The following is a 27,648-nucleotide window of genomic DNA, read 5'->3' as shown; positions in this document are numbered from 1 at the left end:
TCAAAGTGAGAGCAGATAGCCAGAAAATCACCCTCTTTTTATTGGGATCTGTGGGGAACACATCCAAGATGCTAAGGACCCCGGGGTTGGGCAAGAGCCTTTGGAAGTCCACTGGTTTCTCCACCTCATCCAAGCAGACATGGGGGACCCTCCACAGTCATCTGCTAAGGCTGGAGCGATGGTGCTCACAAGGTCCCTGTGCACAGAGACCTCGGAATGATGCCTGTAAGTAGACCTTCAGTTTTTCCCAGATGCGGCTTGACTCTTGGCTGATTCTGTAGTGTCTTCCAAAATGGGAGGCAGTCAGACCAGAGTGCTTGGGTTCAGGTTTCCACTTGTCTCTTTTCCCGTGGATGACCTTGAGCATTCTGTGGGTGACCTTGAGCAATTCCTTTAACCTCAGTTCCATGGGGCCATCAAGAGGGGGAGATCCACAGAAGAAGGTAAGTAGCAAGTGCCCCCCAAGATGAGCTGTTGTTAGGAACATGCAGCCTGGCTGCAAGACTCCTCCAAGAGAGAATATATTCAGCAAACATGCAATAAATAGATGATCCGACCAACTCCGTCCAAAGACTGCCCCAGGTCAGCCAGTCACACTGTGGCAGCACCCATCCTCAGCGCCCTGTGACCTTGGACTCATGCCTCTCTCTTTCCGAGTCTCAGATTTCTCCTCTGTCGAAAAAGAAAAAAGACTGGCTGATAAGGTCACTCCTGGTTTTCATTTCTGAAGTATCTGCACTTTCCAGGTTTGGGTGGTGGAAAGAGCATGGGCTTCAGAACCAGTGGCTCCTGAGTATGGGCACTTGGGACAAGTGACTTGTCAGAGGTGAGAGCGGGGCCAGCGGCTGTACCTCCCTGAGCCTCAGTCTCTTCATCTATAAAGAGAAGGACTAGATGTCGCACGGGGTCACATGGAGATGGAATGGCATGTATAGAAAGCTGGCTCTCAACGAACATTATGGACTCTGAGAGCAGGTCCCCAGACTGACAACAGCAACACCCCCAGGAGCCTGCTAGAAATGCAAATCCTTGTGCCCTATCCTAGACCCACCTGCAAATTTCAAAGCACACAGTCACTCAGAAAGGCCCTCCCATCTGCACCCTCTCCTGCCCCAGGTCCCAGAGGCCACTGCTACATTGAGCTGAGCTCTCAGCCTTCTGACACATTCCTCCGTGCACAGAGAATATGTCTACACATTCACAAGACTCTTCAAGAAATAAAAAGTGACCCCAGTGATACATGTTGGTCTGCATCTTGGCTTTCTCTACTCTCAACTGGGGATCTGGGGATATCCTCGTAAGTGTCCTCGGCACCTATCCCCTCTTTTATACTTGGTGCGACCATGAAGAGCATCAGACCCCCTAGACTGGGATCCTGGCCTTACCACTGTGGGGCTGTGTGCCCTTTGGCAAGTATCTTAACCTCTCTGAGACCCAGTCTCATCGCCTATAGCGGGTGGGTAATCACAGTACTTATCCTACAAAACTGTTGGAAGTAGAAATGAGGTCAGGGATGGAAAAGCTGAGAACAGCGCCTGGCACCTTGAAGACAACTGCCACGTGCTAATTGTTGTTATTGTCACCTCGGACCACCATGTGGGTGTCTCTGTATTTAACCATTGCCCTGTTGGAGAACATCAGGTGGTATCCAATTTTTGAATATTACCAACCACATTCTCACACATCCTCACACACGTGTATGGGACCGAGCAACATTCTGTGCTGGGCGCCTAAATCAGTTCCCGCCGCCATCTCCCAGCTACGTTCAGGGAAGCCAAGGGCTCTGCAGTTCCTTCAGAGCTCCATGACACACAGCTCTATCTGCCAAACAGGGAAGGCTGGAGCTTCCTGAAACATCGATGCCTCCAGGTTAGTGTTTTGTTTATTGGTGTCCAGCAGTGCATTTCCCTTGGGGGAAAAAGAAATTTTGTTCCTAAATACAATGCACCCCCTTAGCCCTCGGGGATCTGTTCCAGGACCCCCAGCAGGTGCAGGAAAGCATAGATGGTGTCAAACTTTATACCAACTGTTTTCTCGTATTCACACATACCTAAAACTAGTTTGGTTTATAAATCCAGCACCGGAAGAGATTGACAGCACAACTTACACAAAATAGAGCAATTGTAACACAGACTGTAGTAATGTTATGTCACTGTGGCCTGTGTCTCAAAATATCTTAGTGTTCACCTTTCTGGCACTGATGTGAGATGATAAAACACCCACATGTTGAGATGAAGCGAGGTGAATGGGGTGACCTAGTGTTGGGGTGACCTAGCGTTAGGCTGTCAGTGACTGGACAGTGACCCAACAGTGTGGCAGGAGGAAGATCACCTGCTTCGGGTCCGTGGTGGACCACCAGCCACCGTAAGTACAGATAGTGACCCTTTGGGGAAGAAGGGCCTTCTGTGTCTCTGGAAATCACTGCGGCTTGGCCTAGAAAGACAGGCCACGGTGCTTGAGGAGGCTCCAAAATCATCCTGGTCAGGTGTTCTCCTGCCATGCTCCAGGACTTGCCGGGGCTCCCTGCCACCAGTGATGTGCGTCTCTTCTTAAGCCTGTGATTGGTGGCAGCCACCCCGGCAGCTGGCTGCTGGCCATGGCAGGAGCATTTACACCATGGCAATGGCAGACGCCACCTGTGGGGACGTGCTATTCCTCGAGAGAGCTGGTTGTTGCACCACTGTGTGTCCCCGGACAGTCCCACAGGTGCTTCTCTGCTGTGCATCTGCCAGGAGGCTTGGCTCAGCCCGGCCACAAGGTGGCCCCGGGTCTGCCCAACATGGCTCTCATCCTCCCCTGCATTTGGACCAGTACCTGACCCACAGAAGGAGCCTTAAGTATGTGTTGAGTGATCAACAAGAGGATACCATTGATTTGGTTAAGTTAATTTAATATCTGCTGGATACGTGTACATGATCACTTTTATCACTTCCCCCAGAGACCGGAGATGGTTGAGGCGTAGACTTTGTGGCACAGAGGCATCACTGTGGAGGTCCGCAGCCCCCATGAGCAAGCATGGGAAGCCTTTTCAGGATTCGAGCAGCCTCTCCTCACTGCATGCAGTGATGAACAACATGCTTTTACTCAGGGGCAGAGACTATGTACAAGGTTGTTGGCAGCCCCTTGGTGCAGCTCAGCACATGTAGCCTAACATATGCCCTCCTCCACACCACGCACCTCTGTGTTGGGGGCCGAGGTCAGCCTCCACGTAAGACCAGAGCCACCTCCATGACATCCAGTGGCTCCTGAGTTCTGTGTCCACGTCAGGCCCTGTTCCATCCCAGTTCCCCATAGTGAGGCTGGAGGCTGGGGGTTTGTGAGGCTGTACCGTGTGTTAAAAGTCACTTTGCATCAGATGTGGTCTTGACCTGTGCCAGCTCAGTGGGGCTTTGCGGGAGGACAGACCCACAAAGACCCAGGGCTTCTGGTACAACATTGATTTAGAGCAGAAGGAGCTGGGACAGAGGACGTGCAGCCCCAAGTCTATTGTCATCCATGCATCCATCGTGAGAAGGAGGCCAGCAGGAGTGCAGGATGTGCCTGCAGAGCACAATGAGGCATCATTTTGGGGTGTGGGAAGGGCCCTGCATGATAGGTGGCAGCATCTGTGCCCAGTGGGCGGACGCGAGTCGGGGCCTACAGTCAGTCTGTGCGCTATCTCGTCTGGTCTTGGCCAACCTGGCTTTGCTGCACATCGTATTCTCATGTTTACTGATGCAGCGGCTAGGGGTGGGCGGGGAGAAGAAACGAACCTGCCCGTAGCTCAGAGAGTGAGGAGGGAGCATGAACATATCTTCCCTGTGTGGACTATCTGGCTCCACTTTAACATCAAGAAACGTCATGTGAGAATCTGCATTCTTACCACCTCTTGGAAGATGTCAAGATCCCATAAGAGCGCTTACACTCCCTCCATAGGTGTCTCCCCGCTGCCCCCCCAGCCCTGAGGCGAGAGTCATGTGGCTACATGGCCTGAGCATCCCTAGTCTGCACCCCAGGTCTGGAGGGACACGGCCAAGTCCGATACCCCAGAATAGCCCCCACTTCCCTGATCCCCAGAGAGCCTGGGCTCTCCCTGGTGGGTGTCTCTCGTCCATCGTTCGCCCAGGTGGTCACCTCCCCATTGTGCACAGTGGGCGCCCCTTCGCCCAATGCTCTGGCTCCTGGCTCTGCCCCCCAGCTCACCCTCAGATCCATGTATCACTTATCTTTCCTTAATGTTCCCACATATGGAATATTCTCTAACAACACATCCACTTTACTAGGGAAGCCAGACACACCAATGTAATGGTGGCATCTCAGGCCTTGGGCGGCCGATGGCAGAAGGGTTGGGGGGTGGTCCTTGTCCTGGGTCTAAAAGGAACAAAGAGAAATAAAACCCTGCCAGGCCGGGAGGCAGCCCAAGGAGCAGGAACCTTAAGGAAAGGGCAGGTAGCCACTCTGGCTTAATTTTCTGGCCCCTGGAGTGGTTTCTCCTTCCTCCTTGTGGGAGAGGCTGAAGGAGGAGGTGTGCATTGGCCTCAGCATCAGGTGCATGTGAGGCACGGGGGAGAGGTCCCAAGCTGCCCCACACCACCGGTCCTGTCGCCCACGGGCCTCCTCACCTGCAGCCGCATCATCCACAGAAACCACGCTGCCCAGCTTCACCTTCCCACCCTGACCCTGGAGCCCAGTGGGATGCAGCCTGGTGGGGGGCAGGCGGCACAGGCTTCCTGTGACCACGCCGTGATGATGACCGTGGATCAAAACCAGATCAGATGGCACCGGAAAGTCGGTGTTGGGGGACGCTCCAGAGGGGAGATGGAGCGAGGGCCCCGCCTGCATGGACAGATCTGCTGGGTGGCCTGGGGCCCCAGGCTCCAGGTGGGGCTGTCTCCAGGAGGGCTGTCTCCTCTGGGGGCTCATTTGCGAGGGCCGCTGCCTCCCCATGAGGTGCCAATACCAGGTCAGTGAAGGCCTCCTCTTCCCTCTCTGCCCCAGCGCACCCACTCTGGAAGGGCCTGGCCTCTGTGCCAGGGGGTACCCGGCAGTCCCCCATCAACATCCGCTGGAGGGACAGTGTCTACGACCCGCGGCTGAAGTCTCTCCAAGTGTCCTACGCCGCGACCAGCTGCCTGCATGTCTGGAATACCGGCTACTTCTTCCAGGTGGAATTCGACGACTCCACTGAGGGGTCAGGTGAGCCTGGGCCGGGCACAGCCTGAGAGCGGGCTATGGGGTGAGCAGAGAAGGGGCCAGGGCTTTACTGGCACACGGTGTTCAGGGGGCAGGGAGGTGCCACTGAGGTGAAGGATGATAATACCCACCACCGACATTTGCACAGATTTACTGGATATTCCAAGGGCTGGTCGGGAAGAGTCAAAAGCCCATAGGAATGTACACATATGACACGTCACAGAGAACAGAGCAGGTGCGGGGAGAGGGTGAGGTGACCGTGAGGCCTGAAAGCAGAGCCAGAAGGAAACTGTGCCAACAACTAGCCGCGCATCAGAGCCTGGTACCCTCGCTGGTTCTTGCCCGTAGGATGCCCAGCTGCTGGGAGGGAGAACAGGAACACAGGACACAGTGGGGACTGAGCATGAGGCTAGCTGCCCTGGTGGCAGGGGAGGCCGTGCGGGCAGCCCCGGGAGCCTCCGACCCCGACCGGGCCCCAGCACCCTGCCACGGGCTTCCCGTGGACCCTGCCCTCAGAGGTTCAGCAGGACCCTCACCAGGTTGGGGAGGGAGGCTCCTCGGGTCTGGGAAGGCTGCTGCTACACAGGGCTGCTGCTGGATTCCGCCTGGGGTTCCTGAGCATCTGTTGGGACCACCGTGAGCCTTGTTTATGCTGGGCGTCTGTCTTCCTTCTTGGAGCGGGGACCACAGTCCCCAACGGCAAACAGTGCCTACCTGACCAGGCCCCCACGAAAACCTGAGTTCCGAGTGTCACTTCCCACGTGTTGTCACAACTGGTTGCTGGGGGGACTTGGTGTATCCTGTGTGACCCCCATAGAGAGGGCTCTGGAGGCAGGCACCTGGTTTCCTTCGGACAGTGCTGCCTGCACCGTTTCCCTTTGCAGATCTGTTGGTGTCATTTCACTGTAATAAATCTTAGCCACACGTATGGCTGTGCACGGAGTCTTGCAAGTCCTCCCAGGGAATCTTGGAGCCTGGGGACCCCCGACCTGGCCCCCAGTGCCAGGTCCTTTCTGGACCAGCCCTCAACCCATCTCCTTCGTACACCCAGTTGTCTTACTCTCTCACCCGCTGCCCCGCGAGGATGCCCTGCGAGGATGCGAGCCCCACGAGGCCAGGACCACTATTTTACACTGAGCATCACAGGCGCTTAGTCAATTGATGGATGAAAATCAATGAAACGTTAAAAGAGCAAAGGAGTCTCCGTTTCTTCCCCTGGGAGTGGAGAGCAAGACGCCCATCTCAAAGGCTGTCGGGGAAGAAGTGAGACCACCCCAGGGAAGTGCCCTGCATCCCACAGCGTCACCTGGATCAGCTCCCAACATGGGGCGCTGACCCGGAGCCCACCTTTCTATGTTGTCAACAACAGGACGCTGGAACAGGAACTCATGTTCAGCCTTGCTCTTGTGCCCGTCACTGGGGCAGATGCAGAGTCTCTGAACTGAAAGCTGCAGGGCTTTCAATCGGCTTCTCCCATCCAGGGAAGGTCCGCCCAGCCCTGCATCTTGGCTTTGTCAACATGACCCTGACACCCATGCTTGCACGTCCACCCATCAAAACTGTGCTGTCCTAGTAGACACTCGGTGTCCCCCAGCCTGGAAGACATCTGAGCAGGTGTAGCGTCCACTCCGGGCACCCTGAACCACATGCAGGCCACGTGCCAGCCTTCTTGGAGTCCAGGGAGAGGCTGGATGGTGAGCAGAGACCCAGCCACAACCGCCCTGCCTTGGATGGATGGGAACGGCAGCGGGGTAGAGGCTTCTCCCTGTGCCAGGCCCTGCAAAGCACTTCTCAGACAGCGGGGCTCACTATTCCAGGGGACTCTCCCCTTGTCCCACAGGTAAAAAGGAACCGCCTTTCCTGAGCAGCTGCCTGCGTGCCCAGAGCTGCTCATAGCTGCTCCGGGTTGGTCTTCACAGTGACCCTCAGGGATGCTGCTCACACAGGGCTCACTGAGCGCCAGGGACCAGAGCGCCAGCTCTAGCAGACGTTTGCACAGAGGAACTTCTTTGAGGGATAAAAGAGCACAACTGCATACCCAGATCCTGGAAAGTGCAAAGACCAGCGCAGTGCAGGGATACACATACTTATTTACTCAATGTGCCAACTTTTCTTCTGCCCTTGTTGGTCTGTTCCAAATTCAAATTCCCAAGGAGCAAACTAAAATTAGGTTTTCAGGTTTGATGTGGTTTGTATCATTTTTTAATGCAGCAATTTTATAAGATTGAGTAAAAAAATAATAGCTCCTGGGGCACCTGGATGGCTCCATAGTCCAGTTGAGCATCCGACTCTTGATTTCAGCCCAGGTCATGATTTCAGGGTCATGAGTGAGCTCCAGCCTGCAGGAGAGCTTGCCAGCTCCGTGTTTAGGGGAGAGCAGAGAGTGTAGAGCATGCAGGGGATGCTCCCTCCCCTCTGCTCCTCCCCCGCCCCCCCCCCACACACTCTCTCTCTCTCTCTCCCTCCCTCCCTCCCTCAAAAAAAAAAAAGAATTATACTTCCTGAACTTTTAATTGCTTAGTTAATAGTTATTGAATATACAATAATTTTGAAAACAGCAGATATGGTTGGGGATGAGTTACCATAGAATTCATGCTCCTCCCATAGGATTATTATGCGTCATTATGGGTCTTACTGATAACTATGTAATGGATTTATTTTCCTTTAAGTCATAAAATATGGAAAGCTTTGAATATTACTTTGGACTTCTGTATTGTGTATTGTTGAGATACATTTGACAGAATAATCGACATTCCCAGGGAACGGGTCTGGGGCTGAGCACGGCATTCATCCCACCCTCCATCAGGGGAGCCCCTGGAATGCTGACCAACGTCCATGCTCTGGGCACTGGTGGTCACGGGACATGGTGATGCTGTTGCTAGAAGGTGGGAGGTTCTCGGGACAGACAAGTGAACACCATCTTTAAAAGGTACCTCCATCTCGTGAATAACAGCACAGCACCAAACAGATATCATCGAGAGGCTCGGCGTCCTCCCTCCACTCAAGGAGAGACCAAGACTGGGGGAAGCAGCTCACTCAAGGTCAAGTGGCAGCATGTGAAGGGTCAGGTTCAAACCCAGTTCCTGCCATGGAAAGCTCCCATCATGTCACCACATCCACCCTTTACCACCAGCCCTTCTCCTATCTACACTTTGTTCGCAATAACTTGAGCCATCCTTGCAACGATTGTGTGAGATGGGTGTCAGCTCCCATTTTACCAATTAAGGAAAATTACAACGGGATTCTCTGCCCTCTAAAGAAGGAAATTTTAGGAGCGTGAACCTACTCTGGAAAAAATCTGCACCCAATATCTGCAGAGACCAGGTGTGAAGCCTTAGGCGCTGACCCTGCATAAAGGGAGGAATGCACTAGCTAGCACATGTGGAGAAAGTTCTGGGCTTATGGTCAGGTCCCCAGAGAGCCAGCAAGCTGCTTGGGGTAGTAGCTAAGCCCATGTCCGGTGAGTGCACCCCAGCGGAAGAGCCAGGGGACAGTGGGATCAGCCTGGGACACCCATCCCTAACCCACCAGCAAGAAGCCCACACCCAACTTTCCTGACAGGTGGAGCAGAGACATATCTGTGGTGCTTCCAGGGTGAAGTAGCTGCTGTCATGTTTGCAAGGGCATCTTAGAACATGTGTGTCTTGGACTCTAGATGTTTCCATATCCCATGGGGGCTCAGTGTCAGATCTGCAGGTCATAGTTATCCCTAGAATCACAGAGCAAAGCCTCCTTTTGGTTAAGAATTTCAGCCTCTTGAATTTTTACCCAAAGTATAGCTCATAGAATTGGGCATGGCCAGTCCAAGCAGCCCCCTCTGCTTCAGTGACCGGTCCAGGGGTAGGCGTGCAACTGCAGTCGGACCACTGAGAGCCAGCATTCTCCTGGGACACGTTGGAAGATAATCCTTTCCTGTCTGTGTTGCGCTAGTCAGCTACAAGCCTGGGCCCCTGGTCTTCAGGGAAGAGCAGAGCCAAGAGGTGGAGAAAAATTGAGGCCTGAAGCCATTGTTGGAGCCTCTAAATGCAGCTGTGCCTAAGGCCAAACCGTCCCTGCACCAATAAATCTCACTTTTTAGCCTTCATCAGTTTGATTAATGATTCCATCCCCTGTTTACAAGAGCCCTAGAACAGAAGACCAAAAACAGTGGCTGAGTTAAGAGAAAAGAAGTAGAAAGGATGCACCTGGAGGATTGGCAGCCTCGTCCTTGTGCTTTCTGCCCAAAGGCAATAAATAGGGCTGGGTCTGGGAGGCCCAGGATAGAGGGGACACTGCGCCTGACCCCCAGAAATGGGACCTCGGAGCGCGGTGCTGGAAGACTCCAGGTCTGTCCTCCAGGAAGCTGAGCCCACGGGAGCCTGGCCCTTCCAAGACTGGCTAGTAGACGACTGGTAAATATCAGGAAACTGGCCTCCAAGGACTTGGGGGAGGGACAGGAAGCCACTTGTAGCATTTGCCACTTTCCCTGGTGTAAATACTCCCACACAGCTGGCGTCAGTCTCCCAACACCATCACAGATCCCCAGGGACACGTTCTCTGTACTGGGTAAGACTTCTCTCTGACTTGCGTGTGGCAGAGGCAGGGCTCAAGCTGGCTTAAGCAAAGAAGAGGGTGAGATCCTGAGAAGTCCTGAGTATGGCTGGGTCGGGTAGTGGAAGAGCCACCGAAGGAATGGAAGGAGCCAGACGCAAAGTGGGGGATCTGGATCCTCCCTGTGGGCTCTGCTTGCCCCTGCTGGAATCATCCCGGGCCAGCAAATCCCAAATGGGAGCAAAGTTGGGGCCTGCTGCTCTGGTTCACCCTCCTGATAAGTGGCTCAGAGAGACAGTGCCTCTGCCCTGACAATGGAAGCTCGGGCCTCAGAGCGGATCCACAAACCACAGCGTGGCCCCAGCAGCCCATCACCGTGACTGGGGACGAGCCCGCCCTGGAGCAAAGTGCCTGCCCAGAAGTGAGGGTGGTCGGGGCTGGGAGGCACACTCAGTGCTTTCGCTACAGGGCCTGAGGTGCACGCTGCTGACCCCGGGTTGACCGCGGCCCACCCCGGACACAAGTGGCTTTCAGAGTTCAAGATTTTTGCGCCCTGCTGCAGCCAGGCCTCTGTGTTGACCCGGTCCCGACCCCCACTTTTTGGCTTCTCCACCACCTTCTCAATCTGGTTCAAAGAGACCCGCCCCCAGCCCCGCCCAGCCACAGACCGAAAGAATTATCTGGGTGTCTCTCCCTGGCCATATAAATTACTAGATAATTCCTCCAGTGGCTCTCGTCCACACAGGCCAATCTGGTTTTACTTTACTTGTCATTCTCCCAAAACCCCAGTTTCCTCTCTCCCTCTCTCCTACCCGACTTCACACACCCCAAGCCTCCAACCCCAGCTCGATTCCCAACCTCTCACTCTGTTTCCACATCTCCTGTCTTCACGCACCTCCACTGGAAATTGGGGACCGCCAGGAGCAAAGGAAATTAAAAACGCAGCTCAGCAATGGAGCAAGCAAAACACATTTGCAGTAAGAAATTGAGAATAAGGAGACACACCCATAACCCCAAAAAACCCCTGGATAGCCGGCAGCCAAGGCCGCGCCTCATGAGCAAGAAGGGAAGTGAGCGAGGAGGGTACGCAGGGTAGACTACAGAATCTGGGATCACGCAGGTCAGGTTACTCCGACAGGTGACTGCCAGGAACTCAGAGCGAAACAGGAGGCCGAGGACATTTTCCATCAGCGTGGAAGCTTCCAGCAGTTTTTCCAGCGGGCGAGGGATACGAGTACTCAGAGATTAGCGCCAGCCAGCCAGCGATGATGAATAACAGAGGTGGAGACAGTGGGGCATTCCAAGGAATTCGAGAAAGTGGCGCTGAAGGCCAGGGAAGAGGGGGCTGGCGCAGGGGCAGGAGGGAGAGAGCTTCCTAGGAGGAAACGAGGGAAAGGCAGCCTCCACCATCAGACTCCCCTCCCTGCGCACACACCATCTCCCCCGGGGAGCCCCCTCGCCCCAGCCCGGCGGGGTGCTCCTCCTGGAAGGGGTGACAGGCCCACCTGCACTTGGAGGCTGCCAGGAGGTCCCGCTTCAGGAGGCACGTGTTCCATGGCCCTGATCCTGCCCTGCCGCTGGACCTGCTGGGCAAATCAGCCTGCTGGGTGGGGTGCAGGTTTTATCTTATTCGATCCTCACAACTACCCCACGAAACAGAAGAGACTCCCACTCTGGGAAAGGAGACACCCTTATCAGCCCAGGGTTGTTTCCAAACCCTGTGCCCCGCTCGCCGTCCACAGAAAAGGAGCCAGTGCTCTGTAGCCCTGTAGGTGTACAGCCTGATGCCAGGGAGCCAAGGGGCCCTGCTGCCCTGCCCCTGACCCCGTCCACCTGTGTAGGGGAATGCAAAGGGCAGACCGCCTCTGTCCTGCATGCTGGACCCATCTCCTGGTCTCCTGTGGGGTCAGGACCCTGCACTGCACCTCTGCACCCAGGGGCTGCTCCACTGGAGGTGCCGGGAGAGTACTGCATTGGGGTGAGGGTCCCACTCTGGGGGAGACAGGGAGAGGGAGGGGAGAGAGAAAGCAGGAGGGGGAACAGAGGGGGAGGGAGGGGAGAAAAGGGGGAAGGGAGAGAGAAGGAGAAGGCGAGGGAAAAAGGGTGTAAAGCCTGTCATCAGCTCTAGCAAGTCACCTAAACTCTCTGACCCTCAGTCTCCTCCTCTGTAAGGGGAAGATGTGACGCTGAGTCAGGGGATGTAAAGAGGGTGCTGGGAGGCTGAGCACCCTGAGCTAACATTTGGATGACAGCTTTGCCCTGTTTTAGCAAAAATAAAACAAAACAAAACAAAAAACAAAACAAAACAAAAAAAACCGGTCTCAGGGAGGCCTGGTCACGCGCGCTTCTAAAGTCCTCCACTAGAGGGAGCAGGGTGGCCAGAGAGGCCGCCATCAGGAGGACTCCTGATGGTGGAGGACTCTGCGTGGCCCACTCACCTGGCTGAGGGAGAAAAGATGGGGACTGCAGATGAGAAGGCTCCTCCTGACCTGTGAGCAGCCCCCTGGACGGTCACTCACTCGCAGGGACAGTACTGGACAGCTGAGGCGTCAGGCACTAAGGCCGCAGGTGCACTCGTGCTCCCTCCCACGTCTAAGCGAGTTCTAAGTCACTTGTAAAGTGGGGCCAATGACAGCTGGTCACCACCCCAAGCGCCAAGAGGTGACGAGGAGGGCTGGTTGCTGCGAGCCCAAGTCCATGGGCGTTCAGCCCGTGACCAGCACCCAGTGCACCCAGCAGGAGCTCAGTCCATGCTTGCCCCTGCCGTGGAGCAGACTTGCAGACCAGCATGATGGTGAAGTCTGCAGGGTCACTTCCATCGGACTGGGGAGGGGGGGTCTTCAGGTGCCAGCCCACACGGAACTCCCAAAAGAATCTACAGGCTCCCTCCTGGAAAGGCAGGCTGGAAGTGGGGCCCGGGGATGGGTCACGGACACGGCAGCAGGAACAGCCCCGCCATTTCTCTGTCCACTCAGGACCCACATCCCAGGGCACCCTTCCACCTGCCACGTTAGGCCGGGTGCCTGCAGGGAGGCGTGAACCGCTACTTCCTCTGAGCTTCTGCGCTGGGGGATGAGGGGGTTCAGGAAGGGGGTTCCGTGCAGTCATGAAGAGGCCTGCGGCGGCTACGCTGGCTGACTGCTGACCGATGTCCGCCTTGACTGGGGGAGAGAATGTGATCATCACCCTGTTGTCCCAGGGCAGTTCTTTTCTACCACAAATCTGTAAATGGTCAGTCCAGTTTCTAAAACTGTGTCTCTTCACCTTCGTTCCTGATTTCTGCTGACTCTTCCCTCAGATCCCAGGCGTGGGCATTCTGGGGGAGGAGGCATTAATGTGGAGGTGAGGTGGATGTGTGGCTCTCCAGGCCTATCCCTGGCCCTTCAGTGGGAATGAAATCCCCCGCCTGGAAAGATCCTCTGCCCAGGAGGCCCCCAAACCCCCAGCCACCCCCCTGCCCTCTCGTCCACTCCTCCTCCTTCCTCTGAGACCCTAATCCCAGGCTCCCACCCCACCCTACCAGCCAGTGTCCCTGTGATAACTCCCCCTGTGATGCTGCTGCTCAGAGACCCACAGTCATCTACACGGGGCTAGAGCAGGCCTCCTTTCTCCTCCTCCTCCTCCTCCTCCTCCTCCACCTCCTCCTCCTCCTCCTCCTCCTCCTTCTCCAGCCCCTCCTCCCTCCCTGCATCTCTCCAGATGGCCTGATCCTCGGGGGGACTGGACCGAGTGCCCAGGGGCCCAGGGGAGCTCCCGGGCTAGGAGGCAAGACTGAGCCCCATCTGGTCCAGCACTGCCTCCCCCACCCCCATGGGTCCATCAGGGCCTCTCCCTTAGTGTCGAAAATGGTCCACGTAATCGGGATCAACTTAGAAATGGGAGGTGGATCGCCTGAGGGCCCTCGGAAGAGGCCGCCACATCGTGACGCCCAGCATGGTAGCCGTCCTCCCTGTCTCGGGCGCCTTCCTTCTGAGGGCTACCCAGGAATGAATCACTCCTGCTCCGTCGAGGATCTGCAGGATCACAGCTTGTGCTGCTTTCCCGGCAAGTTTTAGGAGGCTCTCTGTGCCTGAGACGCACTCCCTGCTCGCAAGCAGATCGCTAGTCGGGACACACAGGGAGGGAAAGCAGAAGGTAACTGACATTGGGGTGAATGTCAGCTGGTGCCCGTGCCCCCACCTCCCAGCCCCACTCGTCCTGCTGGCACCCCAGTCTGCAACCCTGCATGGCCTTGGGAGCATCAAAGGAAGGAGGGCCCACTAAGTACAGTGTGTAGAACACGGTAGGCTTGTCAAGGTGGAGGAGGGTCTGCGGGAAGAGGAGGACACGAGACCATCTGGGGTGGGGACAGGCCCATGGGGAGTGGGGAGGAAGAGGAGAGATTGGAAGGAGCGGTGGTGGAGGCCTTGGGAGGATGAATCTGAGGACCTCTGCAGGAGACACTGGTGGACTCACACTCAGGAGAGCCTGCCACAGACATCGTTATTCCTCGGGGCTTTTAGTGTAGGCCTTGCACATGGAAAAACCTCAGCGGGCAACGCACTTCTCTGGCCTCCCTCTCTTAGCCGTGCCCGGGTCCCGGGTGCTCCTTGGTGGCAGAGCTGTCCCAGAGGGGTGCCATGGCCTCACACGGTGTTTCCTCCCTGCGCACCTGCCCACGAGTGGGCTTTAGGGTCAGGCCGGGGCTGCTGAGGGTGGCATGGGGTGAACCTCATGTGACACATTCATTTTTAAAGACGAGGATATTTGGTCTGTTGACCAAGGCTCTGCTGCTTGGCCATGGCTGGCACCTGCGCCTTTTTGCCCTGCATGAACCCCTCGGACTTTCCATCTGTGGCATCGTGGTGGCCTGCTCGCCCTGCCTCCAGGCCTCTATGTTCAGTGGCTTTCTGCCTAGAACCATCTTTCTCTCCATCCACAGGGCGGAAGCCCCCCTCCTCAGGGAGGCCGCCGTGGCACTCAGTGTGGGTCCCGAAGAGCACCCCCTCCATGCCCCCGTGACACCCCCTGCTCACGCCCACCACCTGTGCGCTGCCTGCCCGTCCCTCTGAGTCCACGCTCCCAGAGGGCAGGACTGCATCGGTCTCATTCTCTCTCCACCCCCAATGCTTAGGTGAAAGTGTGGCACATTCTAGGAGCTCACTGCATGTACCTGCAGAGTGAGTGAATGATTTTTCCTCTTTGACGCTCTGTGGTTGGCCGCGCCCCTTCTGTGGACACTTTCTTCAGCTGTGTCTGTTCACGCAGGTCCTGCCCTGGCTGTAGTATCGGCAGCTTCGGGTCTCTGCAGATCTCTGCTTTGATGATGTTGACAATGATGACGGTGATCATTTTAGTAAGGACGAGAACCAGTAATAGTAACAGAAATCGCAATCGCTAGGGGGCCGTTCTGCATCCCAGGGGCTGTGCCAGGGAGTGTTTTGTAAGCGTGGCTGTATTTGACCCTCACCGTGTTCTGAAGACAAACGTGTCGTCGTCTTGAGATGCAGAAGAGCTAAAAGGGCCCATGCAAAGCTGAGCTACATGGAATCAATGAGTCTGAGTCCACCTGGCTTTCAAACTGAAGCTGACGTGGGATGATCTTAGAGCATAACTACCAGGGAGTGGGTGCACGTGTGGGAGAGGAGGGTGGCCTGTGCTGCTGGAGCACTGAGAGTGTGCTGGCCACCAACTGAGGCCCTGGCATTCCTGGGAGAATGAGAGAGACCTTCCTGGTGCGGGGAGCACATGCAAACCCTTTGTCCTTGTGTGTCACAGCTTCAGGATGTTCATCAGCTCCCAGGGTGGCCCCAAGAACAGGCTGGAGACTTGGCTGCGCTGTGCTATTTGCAGTTTTAACTAATTAGAGCATCTCAGACTTCTCATGTATTTATTTTAAGCCTTAAAACCACCATGCCTGCCAAAAGCCTGCTCCATCTTGGTGAAAGCACTGAACTCACAAATAGACGGCCGTTAACAGTGGCTGTTGTAAGTCCAGACACAGTGGTATCGGGCACGGCACCTTTCAGCGTGGAGTCAGCCTCCTCGGACTATCTGGAGGGTCTGGCCGTGGCTCGGGCACGTCCCCAGTTATGCTTCGATGCGCCGGCTCAGGGAGACAGCCAGCTGAGACACCTGCAGGAGCCCTCCGCGGCGGGTTGGGGCCTGGTCTGCCAAAGGCCCCCTTCTACCAAATCAGACTTGCCTTTTTAAATTGTTTTGAAAGAGGATTACACTGATGCTGCACTGTCATTATGACAAGTCACCCTGAGATTATCTTATCCCGGGGCCGCAGCCGCGAGTGGAGTTCCTACCTGTCCCGGGGAGAAGGCTGCCCAAGTCTGGCTGGAACTGCTGCACAAGCCCACGGCCTGGATCTTCAAGCAGGTCTAGGGTGGGGTCGCCGGCTGACCTAGGGCATTCCCAAATGTAGACGTGCTTTCTGACCTGCTCTTGCACTCTTCCTGGGCTGCACTTAAAGGCTAAAAGGGAGACCACCAAACAGCTCAATTCTGAGAGTCTGCACCACTGACCTGCCCCACAGCACTGTTCCAGCCCAGCCCAGGCTATAAACTATCCTCCTTCCTCCTCATTTAGCCTCCTAGGAAGCTCACGTTTTGCTGATCTCCTTGTTTGTGTTTGCGTATGCCAAGGCTAGTCAGGTGCAGCAGCCTTCTGGGGGAGGGGGGTGGTGTTAGGAGCTCCCGTGGTCCCCAGCCCAAGATAACATTGTTTGTTTACAGAGGACTAGATGTCAGCGTGAAGGAGATATGAGTCCTGGAGGGCCCCACTGAGGTGGGCCAGAGCCCCAGGGTTCCAAAGGATGGGCTTCCATTCTTCATTCTCTCATGGAAGCAGATAGGCAGGAGTCTGGCTGGCCAGAGGCTGCTTCGTGAGCATGGATGGGGCTGTGTCCGTGGGCTCCAGTCCGGTGCAGAGGGTGACCTTGAAAAGGTCTTGTGACCTTGCAGCTCTACACCTGCAAAGGTAGGAGTAGTGGGCGTGCCCACAAGCCCCTCCCATCCCAGCAGGTTCCCATCCCTGGCTCTGTTGTTGGCCATACCAGTAATAAAATAAATGCCTTTATACAAGGGCATTTTTGGCAGGGTTCTAGCAAACATCCAGCTCGGGGTGCATTTATGCTTCATACAGTTGGTATCATTCTTTTGGAGACCTTACCTACATAGAATTCTAAGGTGCTTGAGCAGGAAGGGACCACAAGAACATTATAGCTGGTGATTTTTTTTTTTAATAGATGAAGGGGCAGAGTCCTTGATAGTTTACATGAGGTAGAGTCACCAGCATCATCATCGTCATGACAACCCTCCACCAGGCACCTCTGTTTATCCCACCAACACTCACTACACAGGTGGGGAGATGGAGGCTCAGAGAGGCTGAGCAGCTCGCTAGTTCGAGCCAGAGGTAAGCTGCAAATCCAAGGCCCACTCGTCGTTCCTGCCTCCTGGCGCTCTCATTCTAGAAAAGATGATGTTGGCCTGCGTGGGTGAGCACACTGCCATCTCCGCCTCGGTGCCCAGGGCACCTCCTGCAGGAAAGTTGCTCAGACGAGCTGTGCACTCACCCCTTGGGCTTACCTCTTGATCACTAATGAGTGCATTTTGGTGGCACCAGGTCTCTGGTTGGCCAGTGTTACAAAGCCCCTTAGAACCATGGATACAAGCTGCCAGGTGGGAGGGAGCACAAAGATTTCCACTGCCTGGGTTCATGGTCCTGTAATTTCCTGAGATTGTGTTTTCTGCTTGAAAGGATAAAGTGGAAAAGGCATGGGTTTTGGTGTCAGATATGGGCTTAAATCCTAGCTCCCGTTGCTGGGATTACCAGTAACCTGCCCAACCCCTCCTGGTAAGTCACAGTGCAATGCAAAACTACTAAGGTCAGTGGGCTCAAGGATCATCTCCTCTCCAGGGAAAAAAAATCATCCCCCTTTGTCATTTTAGCCACAGAAAATCTCCATTAAAGCCTTGTAATTGGAACTCCCTGGAGGTTCTCTTCTCTCTCCTGCTTTCCCATCTGTGAGCATCTCCTGGCCCCTCACAGATTCAGGCTTTGTGACTTAACAATGCTTTTATATGCTTTTCTCTGTGTATTTTTAAAAATTGAGATATAAATGGGCACCCTGGGTGGCTCAGCCATTTAGCACCGCCTTCAGTCCAGGGTGTGGTCCTGGAGACCCGGGATCGAATCCCACGTTGGGCTCCCTGCATGGAGCCTGCTTCTCCCTCTGCCTGTGTCTGTGCCTCTCTCTCTCTCTCTCTCTCTCTCTCTGTCTCTCATGAATAAATAAAATCTTTTAAAAAATGGAGATATAATTCATGAGTGTGTGCTCAGGGGAGTTGATTACCCCATAAAACCATCGGAGTCTAGAGAACCTAGGGAGGTCTAGACCAACCACCCTCATTTCCAAGTGAAGAAAGACAGCGAGAGAGGAGCTCTGTGAGCTGGTCGAGCTCAGAATTGTGAACTAAATTTGTTTCCTATTTTACCATTCAGCACTTTCTGCTCCTTATACTTTTTATGGCAAAACCAGAACAGAGAATACTACCAGCCGGTAGCCTCTGATGTTGTCAATAGCAACCATCACACCGAGGAGTCCGTGTGGACTTGGCCACCCTGGGATCTCCGGGGGTGGGAGGGTGCCTCCAGACCTGCCCCCCAGCCCAGCAGCAGCGTGCTCACTTCAGTTCCAAGCAAGATGCATGAGAGTTACCGTCCTATCTGTAGCAATGTGGATGGAGATCTGTTAGCAAAGTGCAGCTGGAGATAGGCTGGCCTGTGTGCATGCGATTCTCAGCCTTCGCCCTGGACTTGCCCAGATCGCTGTGGTTCAGAGTCAGAGCCCCCATGACAGATGTTCCTGTCCACTAACGGTGCTGGAGGAGGCCATGCTGGGTACTTAGGGTCACTTAGAAGAGATTCCACCAATCAAACCTGGTCATACAGTGAGATGACACCGAGCAGGGGCTGCACACAGGGCAGCACCCCTGGAGAAGGTAGGGTGTTGTTTCTCAGAATTTGTGTGAACGTCTCACTCATTACATACTAGTTCATGAAATTCTTTGATGGTATAATGTAAGCTGCCACTTTTGCATTCAAAGGACATCATTTTATTATTTTTTAAAAGATTTTATTTATTTATTCACAAGAGACACAGAGAGAGAGGCTGAGACACAGGCAGAGGGAGAAGCAGGCTCCATGCAGGGAGCCCAAAGCGGGGCTTGATCTCAGGGCCCTGGGATCACACCCTGAGCCGAAGGCAGACACTCAACCACTGAGCCACTCGGGCGTCCTGAGGACATCATTTTTTTTTAATTAAAGTCTGGAAGCCTCTAGGACGAGCATTCATCTCAGAAAGTTTTCTTTGCCTTCCTGCTGCGCGGAAGAGGATGAGGTCCCTGTCGCCACCTGGTGGCCACGCTGATCTCTGCAGTGGCTCTGGCCACCTGGGACCTGCTGATGGGGACAGAGGTGGACAAAGGACAGGGTCCCACCTCTCACGGGGCCCACCTTGCAGTTTGTCATCTCAGCAGGGCGTCAATCTCTCAAGAGGGAAACTGTGTGACCTCAGGGTAGACAGATGCTGTCACAGCAAAACCCAATCCAACAAATAGACTAACAGCCCAGTTCCGCTGATTTTGTTTTCCAGGAATCAGTGGTGGCCCCTTGGAAAACCACTACAGGCTAAAGCAGTTCCACTTCCACTGGGGAGCAGCGAATGCATGGGGCTCAGAGCACACAGTGGATGACCGTGCGTACCCGGCAGAGGTTGGTAGATGCCATCCCAACAGCAAATGTGTGGGAGCTTGCTACACCCCAGGCCCGCCTGTAGGGCAACTGGCCAGCCGGCTGCCCAGAAAAGGAGCATTCCAGGGGGTGGCTGGAAAGCAAATCCGGTTCCAAGGTGGGGCCCCTGAAGAAAGCAGCCAGCCTGCAGATGGGGCCTGGGGCCCGGCTATCTATTTCTGTGTGATCCACAGGGACAGCGGGGTAGGAGATTCCATTGGAGTCGTGCATAGTGGGGAGATGCCGTGCCACCCTCACTGGTCCCCAGTGCCCATGGCTGGGAGCACTGGGGCTAACTGGCAGTCAGGTGCCACATGGAGTGTACGTGGACCCTGCTCCCTGGGCAGAGTCCTCACAGCACTGGCACCTAGCAGCTGCATGGGAACGTCTTGCTGACCATGAGAGGCTGGGGGGCTTTCTGGACTCTGTTGGTATGGACGTGGGGCTTGGGCGCCACTCAGAAAGGCCTCTGGCACAGCTCATGCCTGCAGAAGGACGCATGTGCCAACCCCCCGGCCCCTTCTTGGGTCTGGGCCAAGCTCAGCATCAGAATCAGGTGCCCCCGTCACACAGAACCCAAGCCAGGCCCGCGGCCCTGCCTCCCCTGCTTCCTTACCTTGTCCTCTGCCCCTTGTTTAAATCCTCGTCAGCCGGCCAGTCCTGATGCCGAGGTTGGGCTCGGGAAAACGCAAGGAGGGACATGAAATGGGGACATAGATGAGGTTCAAAGGAGGGAGGCAGAAATAGGAGAAAAATGCAATTTGGGCATCGTGCTCACATTAAAAATGGTGCTTTGTTTATCTGAAATTCCAACGTAACTGAGCGTCCCATAACAGGTCTGGCAGCCCTGCTCCGGGGTCTCTGATACACACGAACTATCCAGCCGCCAATTCCTATTTTACACCGTGAAGCCCCCTTCCCTCCTGCGGGAGGTGCCGAGGCCCCCACTTTCTGCAGCTCTCGCTCCCCCTGGGCAGGCAGCACCGCTCGGCTGCGCCTCCGTCCAGCGAACCACGCAGTGGGCGGCCCGGCCAGGGGAGGAGGAGCCGCCGCCGTCCTTGGGGCATCGTGCGGACAACCCGAGTCCTTTCTCCTCTCTTTCAGCTGCATTTAGTTCACTGGAATTCTGTGAAATACCAAAATTACAAAGAAGCCATCATGGGGGAGAACGGTGTGGCCGTGATAGGGGTGTTTCTACAGGTAATCTTGCTTAGGCACGACTCCCCCAGGGAAGCGGGTGAACCATGTCTGCAGGGTGCGGGGTGTGGGGTGCAGGGCGCGGGACCTGGGGTGCAGGGCATGGGGCACGCTCGCTATCCTGCCGGCTGCCTTTTCCAATGGGCCTTTCTCGTCTATGCTGGGCAGCTGGGGGCCCATCATGAGGGGCTGCAGAAGCTGGTGGAAGTCTTGCCGGAAATAAAGCACAAGGTAAGCTGTGTAGCTCGAAGTTGAAGCACCTTTATTTATATTAATGACTCGTTTGCAAGGATAAGAGACCAACGGGGTGGAAGGGTATGGCTGAGGGGGCCTGAGTCCAGTTCCAGGAACGGGTCTCCCTGTGGCTCACTCTCTGATGACCATGGGTCCCTGCTCCCCGTGGACCCCTCCCTCCCTAGTATAGTGGGTGTGCCAGACCCCATCCAAGTTTCCCAACATTCAGCCACTCGGGCAGCATCCCGAAGGTTTTGTCCACCTGTCACTGGTTACGATCAGTCCCCTAGTATTTTTCCTTACACTGATCAGCTTTAAAAAATCCTTAGCCTGGACCCAGGCAACAACATCCACCAGAGATGATGCTTGTTTTAAAACTGACTGCAATAAACACCTAACTACCTTTAGGGGTGTCCACCCCCACGCTACCTGGCATGCTGCTGGCGCAGGGTCTCAGGGTCCCCCGTCCCAGGAGAACAGAGAAGCCGAGGGCAGGGGGAAAGGCCTGCCAGCCTGTGAATGCGCCCACAGCGAGGGGATCATCGCTCAGCTCCCTTTGTGCACCTTGCTGCTTTGAGCTCGGCTCAAAAAGACGAGGACACCAAAGTAGGTTTTCTCCAACATCAGCCAAGAGAAGACTTTGATGGACAAATGGAAATTCCAAAGAAATGTAGTTTATTTGTTCAGTACCAAACAAAAGAGTTCCAGGACTCAAGGAGGCCTGGGGGTCCCTGGACATGGGAACCTGTCCCAACAATGGCCAGAGCGGCTCCAGATGAAAGCGGGGGCCTGCCCTTCCTTTGCTGCTCCACAGGGTCTGTTTGATGTGTGCTGTGTGCTCGCTTGATGTTGACCTTGAGGTTGGCCCCATGGGACCAGGACCACCTCACCCGCCACCGTCCCATCCGCCAGCGCAGGAACTCCTCAGGGTCAAGGTGCTGGAAGCATCCTCTTCCTTGCTGGTCTGCAGCCAGAGTAAACCCAGGATGTTTTCCCTGTGTGCACCCACCTCCCACGTGGCGTGGCCTCCACCTCTTGGTGGGAAGGGAAGGACCTGGCCGTGAGGTGCTGTTTACTCTGGGGTCTGTTTTCCTCCCGCAGAAGCTCTGGAGCGCGTCTGGGTAGCCCAGGGCCACCTGGGAGAGCCACGCGGGAGGGACTGTCAGCGAGGGTGGCGGAGGAGGCTGCCTGGGGCTCGCTGCTGCTCCTGACGCTCCTCTCTGGCCTCAGATTCCTAACCTGGGAAACAAGAGCGAGAGCCTAGGAGACGAAAGGCCCAGCCCTGCAGAGCAGGTGTCTGTGCCTCACAGGTTGGGAGGTGTGACCCAGTGGCCCCAATCTGTGCCTCATGCGGGTGCCCTCAACCTCTGGAGCCATTCTTTAAATGTGCCACGTCGGACACCATCTCCGTGGCCTACAGTTCTGTGGGTTTGACAATGCATAGTCGTGGATCCTCCCAAAACTTTAGTTGATGGAAACCGGTGGTGCATGCATCCAGCCACCCCTCCACATGGCTGCGGCCTTGACCCCACTCCTGCAGCCTCAGGGAAGGAGGGATAGCTGGCTTTAGGGTGGAGAGGCTTCCCGCAGCATCTGGGTTCTGCCGCTAGTCACGTGGCTTTGGGCAAGTCTCTTGTATCTAACCTACTTTCCTCTTCAATAAATAGAAATTCCTCTCGCAGGTGGATCTGGAGAACTTCACGGTAACAGCCTCGGATGGTATCGGGCACATCAGCCCCTCCCGGGCTGCAGTCTCAGGGACCAGGGGGGCACTGGTGCTCCCACCGGTGCTCCTCGCATTTTGTCCCAAGTGCGTGCATGACCCGCCTCCTCCAAGAATTCACTAGATCACACGAGGTGGCGTTTCCAGCCGTGGGAGGGAACAGGAGCTCCAACTTCCACCACTCGGGTGAAACTTGAAGGCACGATCCCGAAGGACAGGCTGGTCCCAAAGGCCACATCCCTTGGGATTCTGTGTAGGCAAAGCAGAGGAGACAGAAAGCAGGTCGGGGCCGGGGGTTTGGCGGGGGGAGGCTGGGCGGCAGGATGGCTTAAAGAGCCATTCCGGGGGCTCTCTGCGAGGTGCTGAGTCCCTGAAACGGACGGTGTGGGCGGCGGCAGGCACCCATCTGTGCCTATGCCGAGAGCCAGAGCCCTGGGAGCTCTAGACCAGTGGGTGCCGGGCTACGTGAACATATTTCCGTACGGCTGTTTCTGAACTGTTAAGGAGACACGAATCACGCAGTGCATCGTCTGGCGCCGCGGGCAGTGGTGGCAGTGACGGCAGCGGCCACGGGAAGCGGCTCCTGGCCTTGGGTCCTCCAGCTAGCCTCCGGACTGTGCGTCTAACTGGGGGGAGTCAGCAGTTAGGGGACAGCTGGGCCGCGGGCCCCCAGCTCCTGCGTCTGCAGGTGGCGCAGAGAGTCCAGGCGAACAGGGAGGCCTCCTTCCCCGGTCGAGCGTGTCCGCGCCGTGCCTGGACACCCTCCAGCCGTGCTGCCCGGGGCCGCTCCGCAGCTTAGGTACCTCGGCACTGGTGCATGCAACGTTGCTCCCAGGTCTCCGCACCCGAGGGACCCCAAGAGACCCTTTCACCACTGAGTGAAAGCCCTGCTGGAGAGCCTCTGGCTGGAGAACCAATAGGTTCTCTTTGCACCTCTACCTTGTCCTGCACTGTGATGAGCCCCAGTTTCCTGGCCCTGCTGCTGGACCTCTTCAGGGTGCCCCCCCATATCCTCCTTACTGCTTCGGTTTCTCACTCACTCCTTCCCACCACGTGGCCTCTGTGCTATTCCTCAAGCGCTTTGGGCCACACCGTGCCTCAGGCCCTTTGCACTAGCTCTGCCCACTTCCTGGAAGGATCTTCCCCCAGAAACTTGCAGGCCTCTTCCTTCACCTCTTCCAAGTCTTTGCTCAAATGTCTCCTTCTCTATGAGGCCTTCAGGACCACCCCTCTTAAAACACCAGGCCCTACCCTCAGCATTTCTGACCCCACCGTCCTACTTAAATTTCCCTCCATCATGCTTAACCATGGTGAGAACTACTAGATATTTCACTTACTTATTCTGCTGTGGTCTGCTTTTCTCTGGTAAAAGGTAAGTTCCATGAATGTGGGTAGTTTGTCCTCTCTGTCTGCTACTGCACCTCCACAATGTGGAGTTACACACCACGTAGCTGCGGGCGAGTGGATGAAGGTGGCACTCCACCTGTGCCCCTGGCACTCAGACAGGCAGCTTTCCCTCACCCTTTGATGAAGCCTGCAAAGCAAGGAAACACGAATTCTGAACAGAGGCTCCCAAGCAGGGGAGGTGCAGGCACGATCCCCCCTCAGTGGCAGCACAGGGAGCTTGGCACATGAGGGGCACCGTTCCCTCCCTTCCTGCATGCCCCCATCTCTACCTGAGACCTGACACCACCTGGGGTCTTGGTCTCTCAGGGTGCACGGGCCACTATGGGCCCCTTCCAGCCCTCCTGCCTCCTGCCCACCTGCCGGGACTACTGGACCTACCCGGGTTCCCTCACCACCCCTCCACTCACTGAGTCGGTCACCTGGATCATCCAGAAGCAGCCTATCGAAGTGGCTCCAAACCAGGTAAGCTGCCCCTGAATCAGTGTGGCGGGATGGTACGGGAGCCATTTGTCTTGTCAGGGCAGCCGAGGTCCTGTGAGCAGGTGTCACGGGTTTTATTTTCTGGTGTGGTTTGGATGCTCCTGAGCAAGAAGCATTTCTTGAGCTAGGGACTCGAGAAATACACTCTGGTGGCCTCTAACATTCTGTGGCTTCAAATTGAGACCTTGCAGGTGTCCCTAATGACAAACGCCTGCACACCGGTCAGTGCTTGCTCTGCAGTGTGTGTTGGACAAAAGTGACTTTAAAAGAAACAGAAGTGACATTATAACTGGGACACGGATCCCTGCCCAGGATGGGACCTCAGTAGGTTTTTGTAGGTGAACAAATTAACCGAGAAAGGAACATCATCGATGAATTTTAGAAAGCCATTAAGGAAGTGGGGTAATTGACGGAGACGAGAAGACTTTTAGCATTTGTCCCACTTCTTTAGGTGATAGAATGGTAAACAGTCGAGACTGAAGAGGTTTCTCTCATGTGCTGTCTTCAGAAGTTATGCATGCGAGAGAAAATTTCAGAAGGATTGTGTCAGTCAGCTATTGCTACGATAATGCTGCGTAACAAACCACCCCAAAACTCAACGGCTCCTAACAAGCATTTATTTTTCTTGCTTTTGGGTCTGCGGGTTGCCTGTGGGTGGCAGAGTGGCTGGGGTTTGGGTCGGGCCCTGTGTGTCTCATGCTCCTTGGACTATACTGTCTAACCCAGAGCTGGTTTCCATGGTGCACAACAGATATGCAACAGTCAAGTAAACCCCACATGCACACTGACAGCCTCTGCTCACAGGCCACCAGCCACAGCTGGTCCCAGTGGCCGAGGTCAGGGGGCAGGGAGGAGGTGAGTGAGTGCTCCCAGAGCCGTGCCCTCATCTCGCACACAGACTTACACCAGAAGCTAATACCTGGCTGTCCAGGGTTTTTGCATCGGTTCTAATTTCCTTCCTCTTCCTTTTCTAAATAGTCTTTTTCTCCCCGTAAAGTAAGTAGCTATTACTTGTTTACATTTTAAAGACTTAGAGTCTCTTTTTCCTGGAAATGTCAAGAATGTGGAGACATCTTGCGTGTGTCGGGCATTCAGAGCCCAGGGATGACAGACATGTGGCAAGTGCACTGCCATGGCCCTGATCCCTGTGCAGGCTGGACCTTCCTGGCCGGTCACACGTACACTTTCTGAGGCTCCAACCTCATGATTCTGGGAATATCTTCTCATGCCAAAGTTGTGGAATGACACTGTTTGCTCTGGAAGGCAGAGCTATCTGCTCTTCTCCTGAACCAGAGTTGTCAGACACACTGATGGAGGACCCGGGTCGAGAAATGGGCCCCGGTCCCTGAGACCCCTCCTGTCCCTCAGCACACAAGCCCCTGTGCATGTCAGGTGCAGTGGCTGAAGAGCAGGGGAGAGACGCGTGGCCGCAGACGGCGTGATGAGACCTGTGAGGACGGTCTGCACACGGCTGTGCTCCATGCCCTCCATGCCCTCCATGCCCTGGGGAAGCCGCCAGTCATGCAGCTCTAGTTTGTGCAACACGTGGTCACTGTGTAGACACAATCCCAGCTCCACAGGTGGCTAAACATGTGAGCGACCCTCACAGGCTCCTCAATACAATGAGGACAAACGAGGTGATTTTAAAATGCACTTTCAGCTCCTTCAGTGGGAAGTGAATCAAACATTATGTTATATTGTATGTGTTTATTTAGCTTTTATGTTACATGTGTTCCTTACCTTGCTGTGGGGAAGCATACGAGGTGGTTCTGGCTTGGGGTCGCTGATGGTGTTGCAGCCAGGTGTCCCCTGGGACTCTGAACACTTGAGCCGGGCCACAGGCCCCTTCCCAGAGTAGCTCAGTGAAGCGACTGGCAAGGTGGTGCTGGCTGTTAACTCCGCTCGCTGGGGCTGCTAGCGTGTCCTCACAACACTGCAGCTGGCTTCTCCAGAGCGGGGGATGCCAGAGACCAAGGCGGAAGCTGCGATGCCTCCTGTGGCCTAGCTCGGGCGTCCCCTATGCCACCCTGTGCTGGTCATGCACGGCTGTCCCTGATTCACTGTGTCTGGGCAGGGACAGGGGGCACGACTGCACGAGGCAGGAGCTGGTTGACTCTGAACCTGCACCCCGCATACTCTGCTCTCCATTCCAGCTGGCCGCCTTTCGCACACTCCTGTTTTCTGCGCTTGGTGAAGAAGAGCAGATGATGGTGAACAACAACCGCCCAGTTCAGCCTCTGATGAACCGGGAGATCCATTCATCCTTCCAGGCTGTGGAAGAGGGCTCAGAGGTTGGAAGCAACCTCTGAAATTAAAAAAAGAAAGAAAGATAGATAGATAGAAAGAAAGAGATCGTTGTTTCAGTCTCTGTGCTTTCCAGTTGCGAGGAAAAGAAACCACTTCAAAGAAGCTTTGGAATGGTAGGGAACGGAAGTGTGGGACGCACGGGGCATCTCAGGGCCCCCGGCGGGTGCCTGTCCAGCCCCGTGCACCCGCGCCTCCTCGTCTCAGACAGACGCCCTCTGATTCTCCATGCACATGGCCACCCCGTGCTTGCCGGACAACTCAGGGCCTGGGACCCACGTGCACCGTCTCCACCTCCAGACTTCTGGGTGCAGCAGTGTCCTGAGGCTGCTGGGATGAATGACCACTAACCAGAGGGGCAAAAGCAACAGAAATGTGTTTCCTCGTGGTTCTGGAGGCTAGAGGCCTGGTTTGCAGGTGTCGGCCGTGCTGGTTCCCTCTGGAGGCTCCTGAAGATACGGTCAAGTGCTTTTCCAGTGGCTGCTCAGGACACGGTGCTCCGTTTAGTTGTGGCCATTCTGGAGGGCGTGGAATGGCTTCTCCCTGTGGGGTTCTGTTTTTTTGTTTAATTGTGGTGGAACACACATTACATGATACCCTCTCACCCACTTTTAAGTGAACGGGTATGTGGTGTTGATTGCATTCCCAGCATCATGCCACCGACCCCACCAGCCAGCCCCGGAGCATTCCTCGTCTGGTGATGGAACCCTGCTCCAGTCCGTGCTCATTGTCCATGCCCACCCCCGCCCGTGGCGGCCACCATCCTGGTGTCTGCCTCTATGACTTTGACCACGCTAGAATAAAATATAAGTGGAGCCCTA

General features: G+C 55.5%; 1 protein-coding gene across 1 annotated transcript; it reads left to right on the top strand.

The window, feature by feature from the left end:
- Positions 1-27,648, top strand: CA5A (carbonic anhydrase 5A). The gene is made up of 7 exons (XM_072819539.1): positions 1-225; positions 4,978-5,175; positions 19,346-19,464; positions 20,587-20,682; positions 20,848-20,910; positions 24,350-24,505; positions 26,677-27,648. Exons 1-7 carry the CDS (start codon positions 69-71, stop codon positions 26,830-26,832), a joined length of 945 nt encoding a protein of 314 aa, XP_072675640.1. The 5' UTR covers positions 1-68; the 3' UTR covers positions 26,833-27,648.

Source organism: Canis lupus, chromosome 3, assembly GCF_048164855.1.
Source record: "Canis lupus baileyi chromosome 3, mCanLup2.hap1, whole genome shotgun sequence".
Taxonomy (NCBI): Eukaryota; Metazoa; Chordata; class Mammalia; order Carnivora; family Canidae; genus Canis; species Canis lupus.
This window is presented reverse-complemented; position numbering and strand designations above follow the sequence as displayed.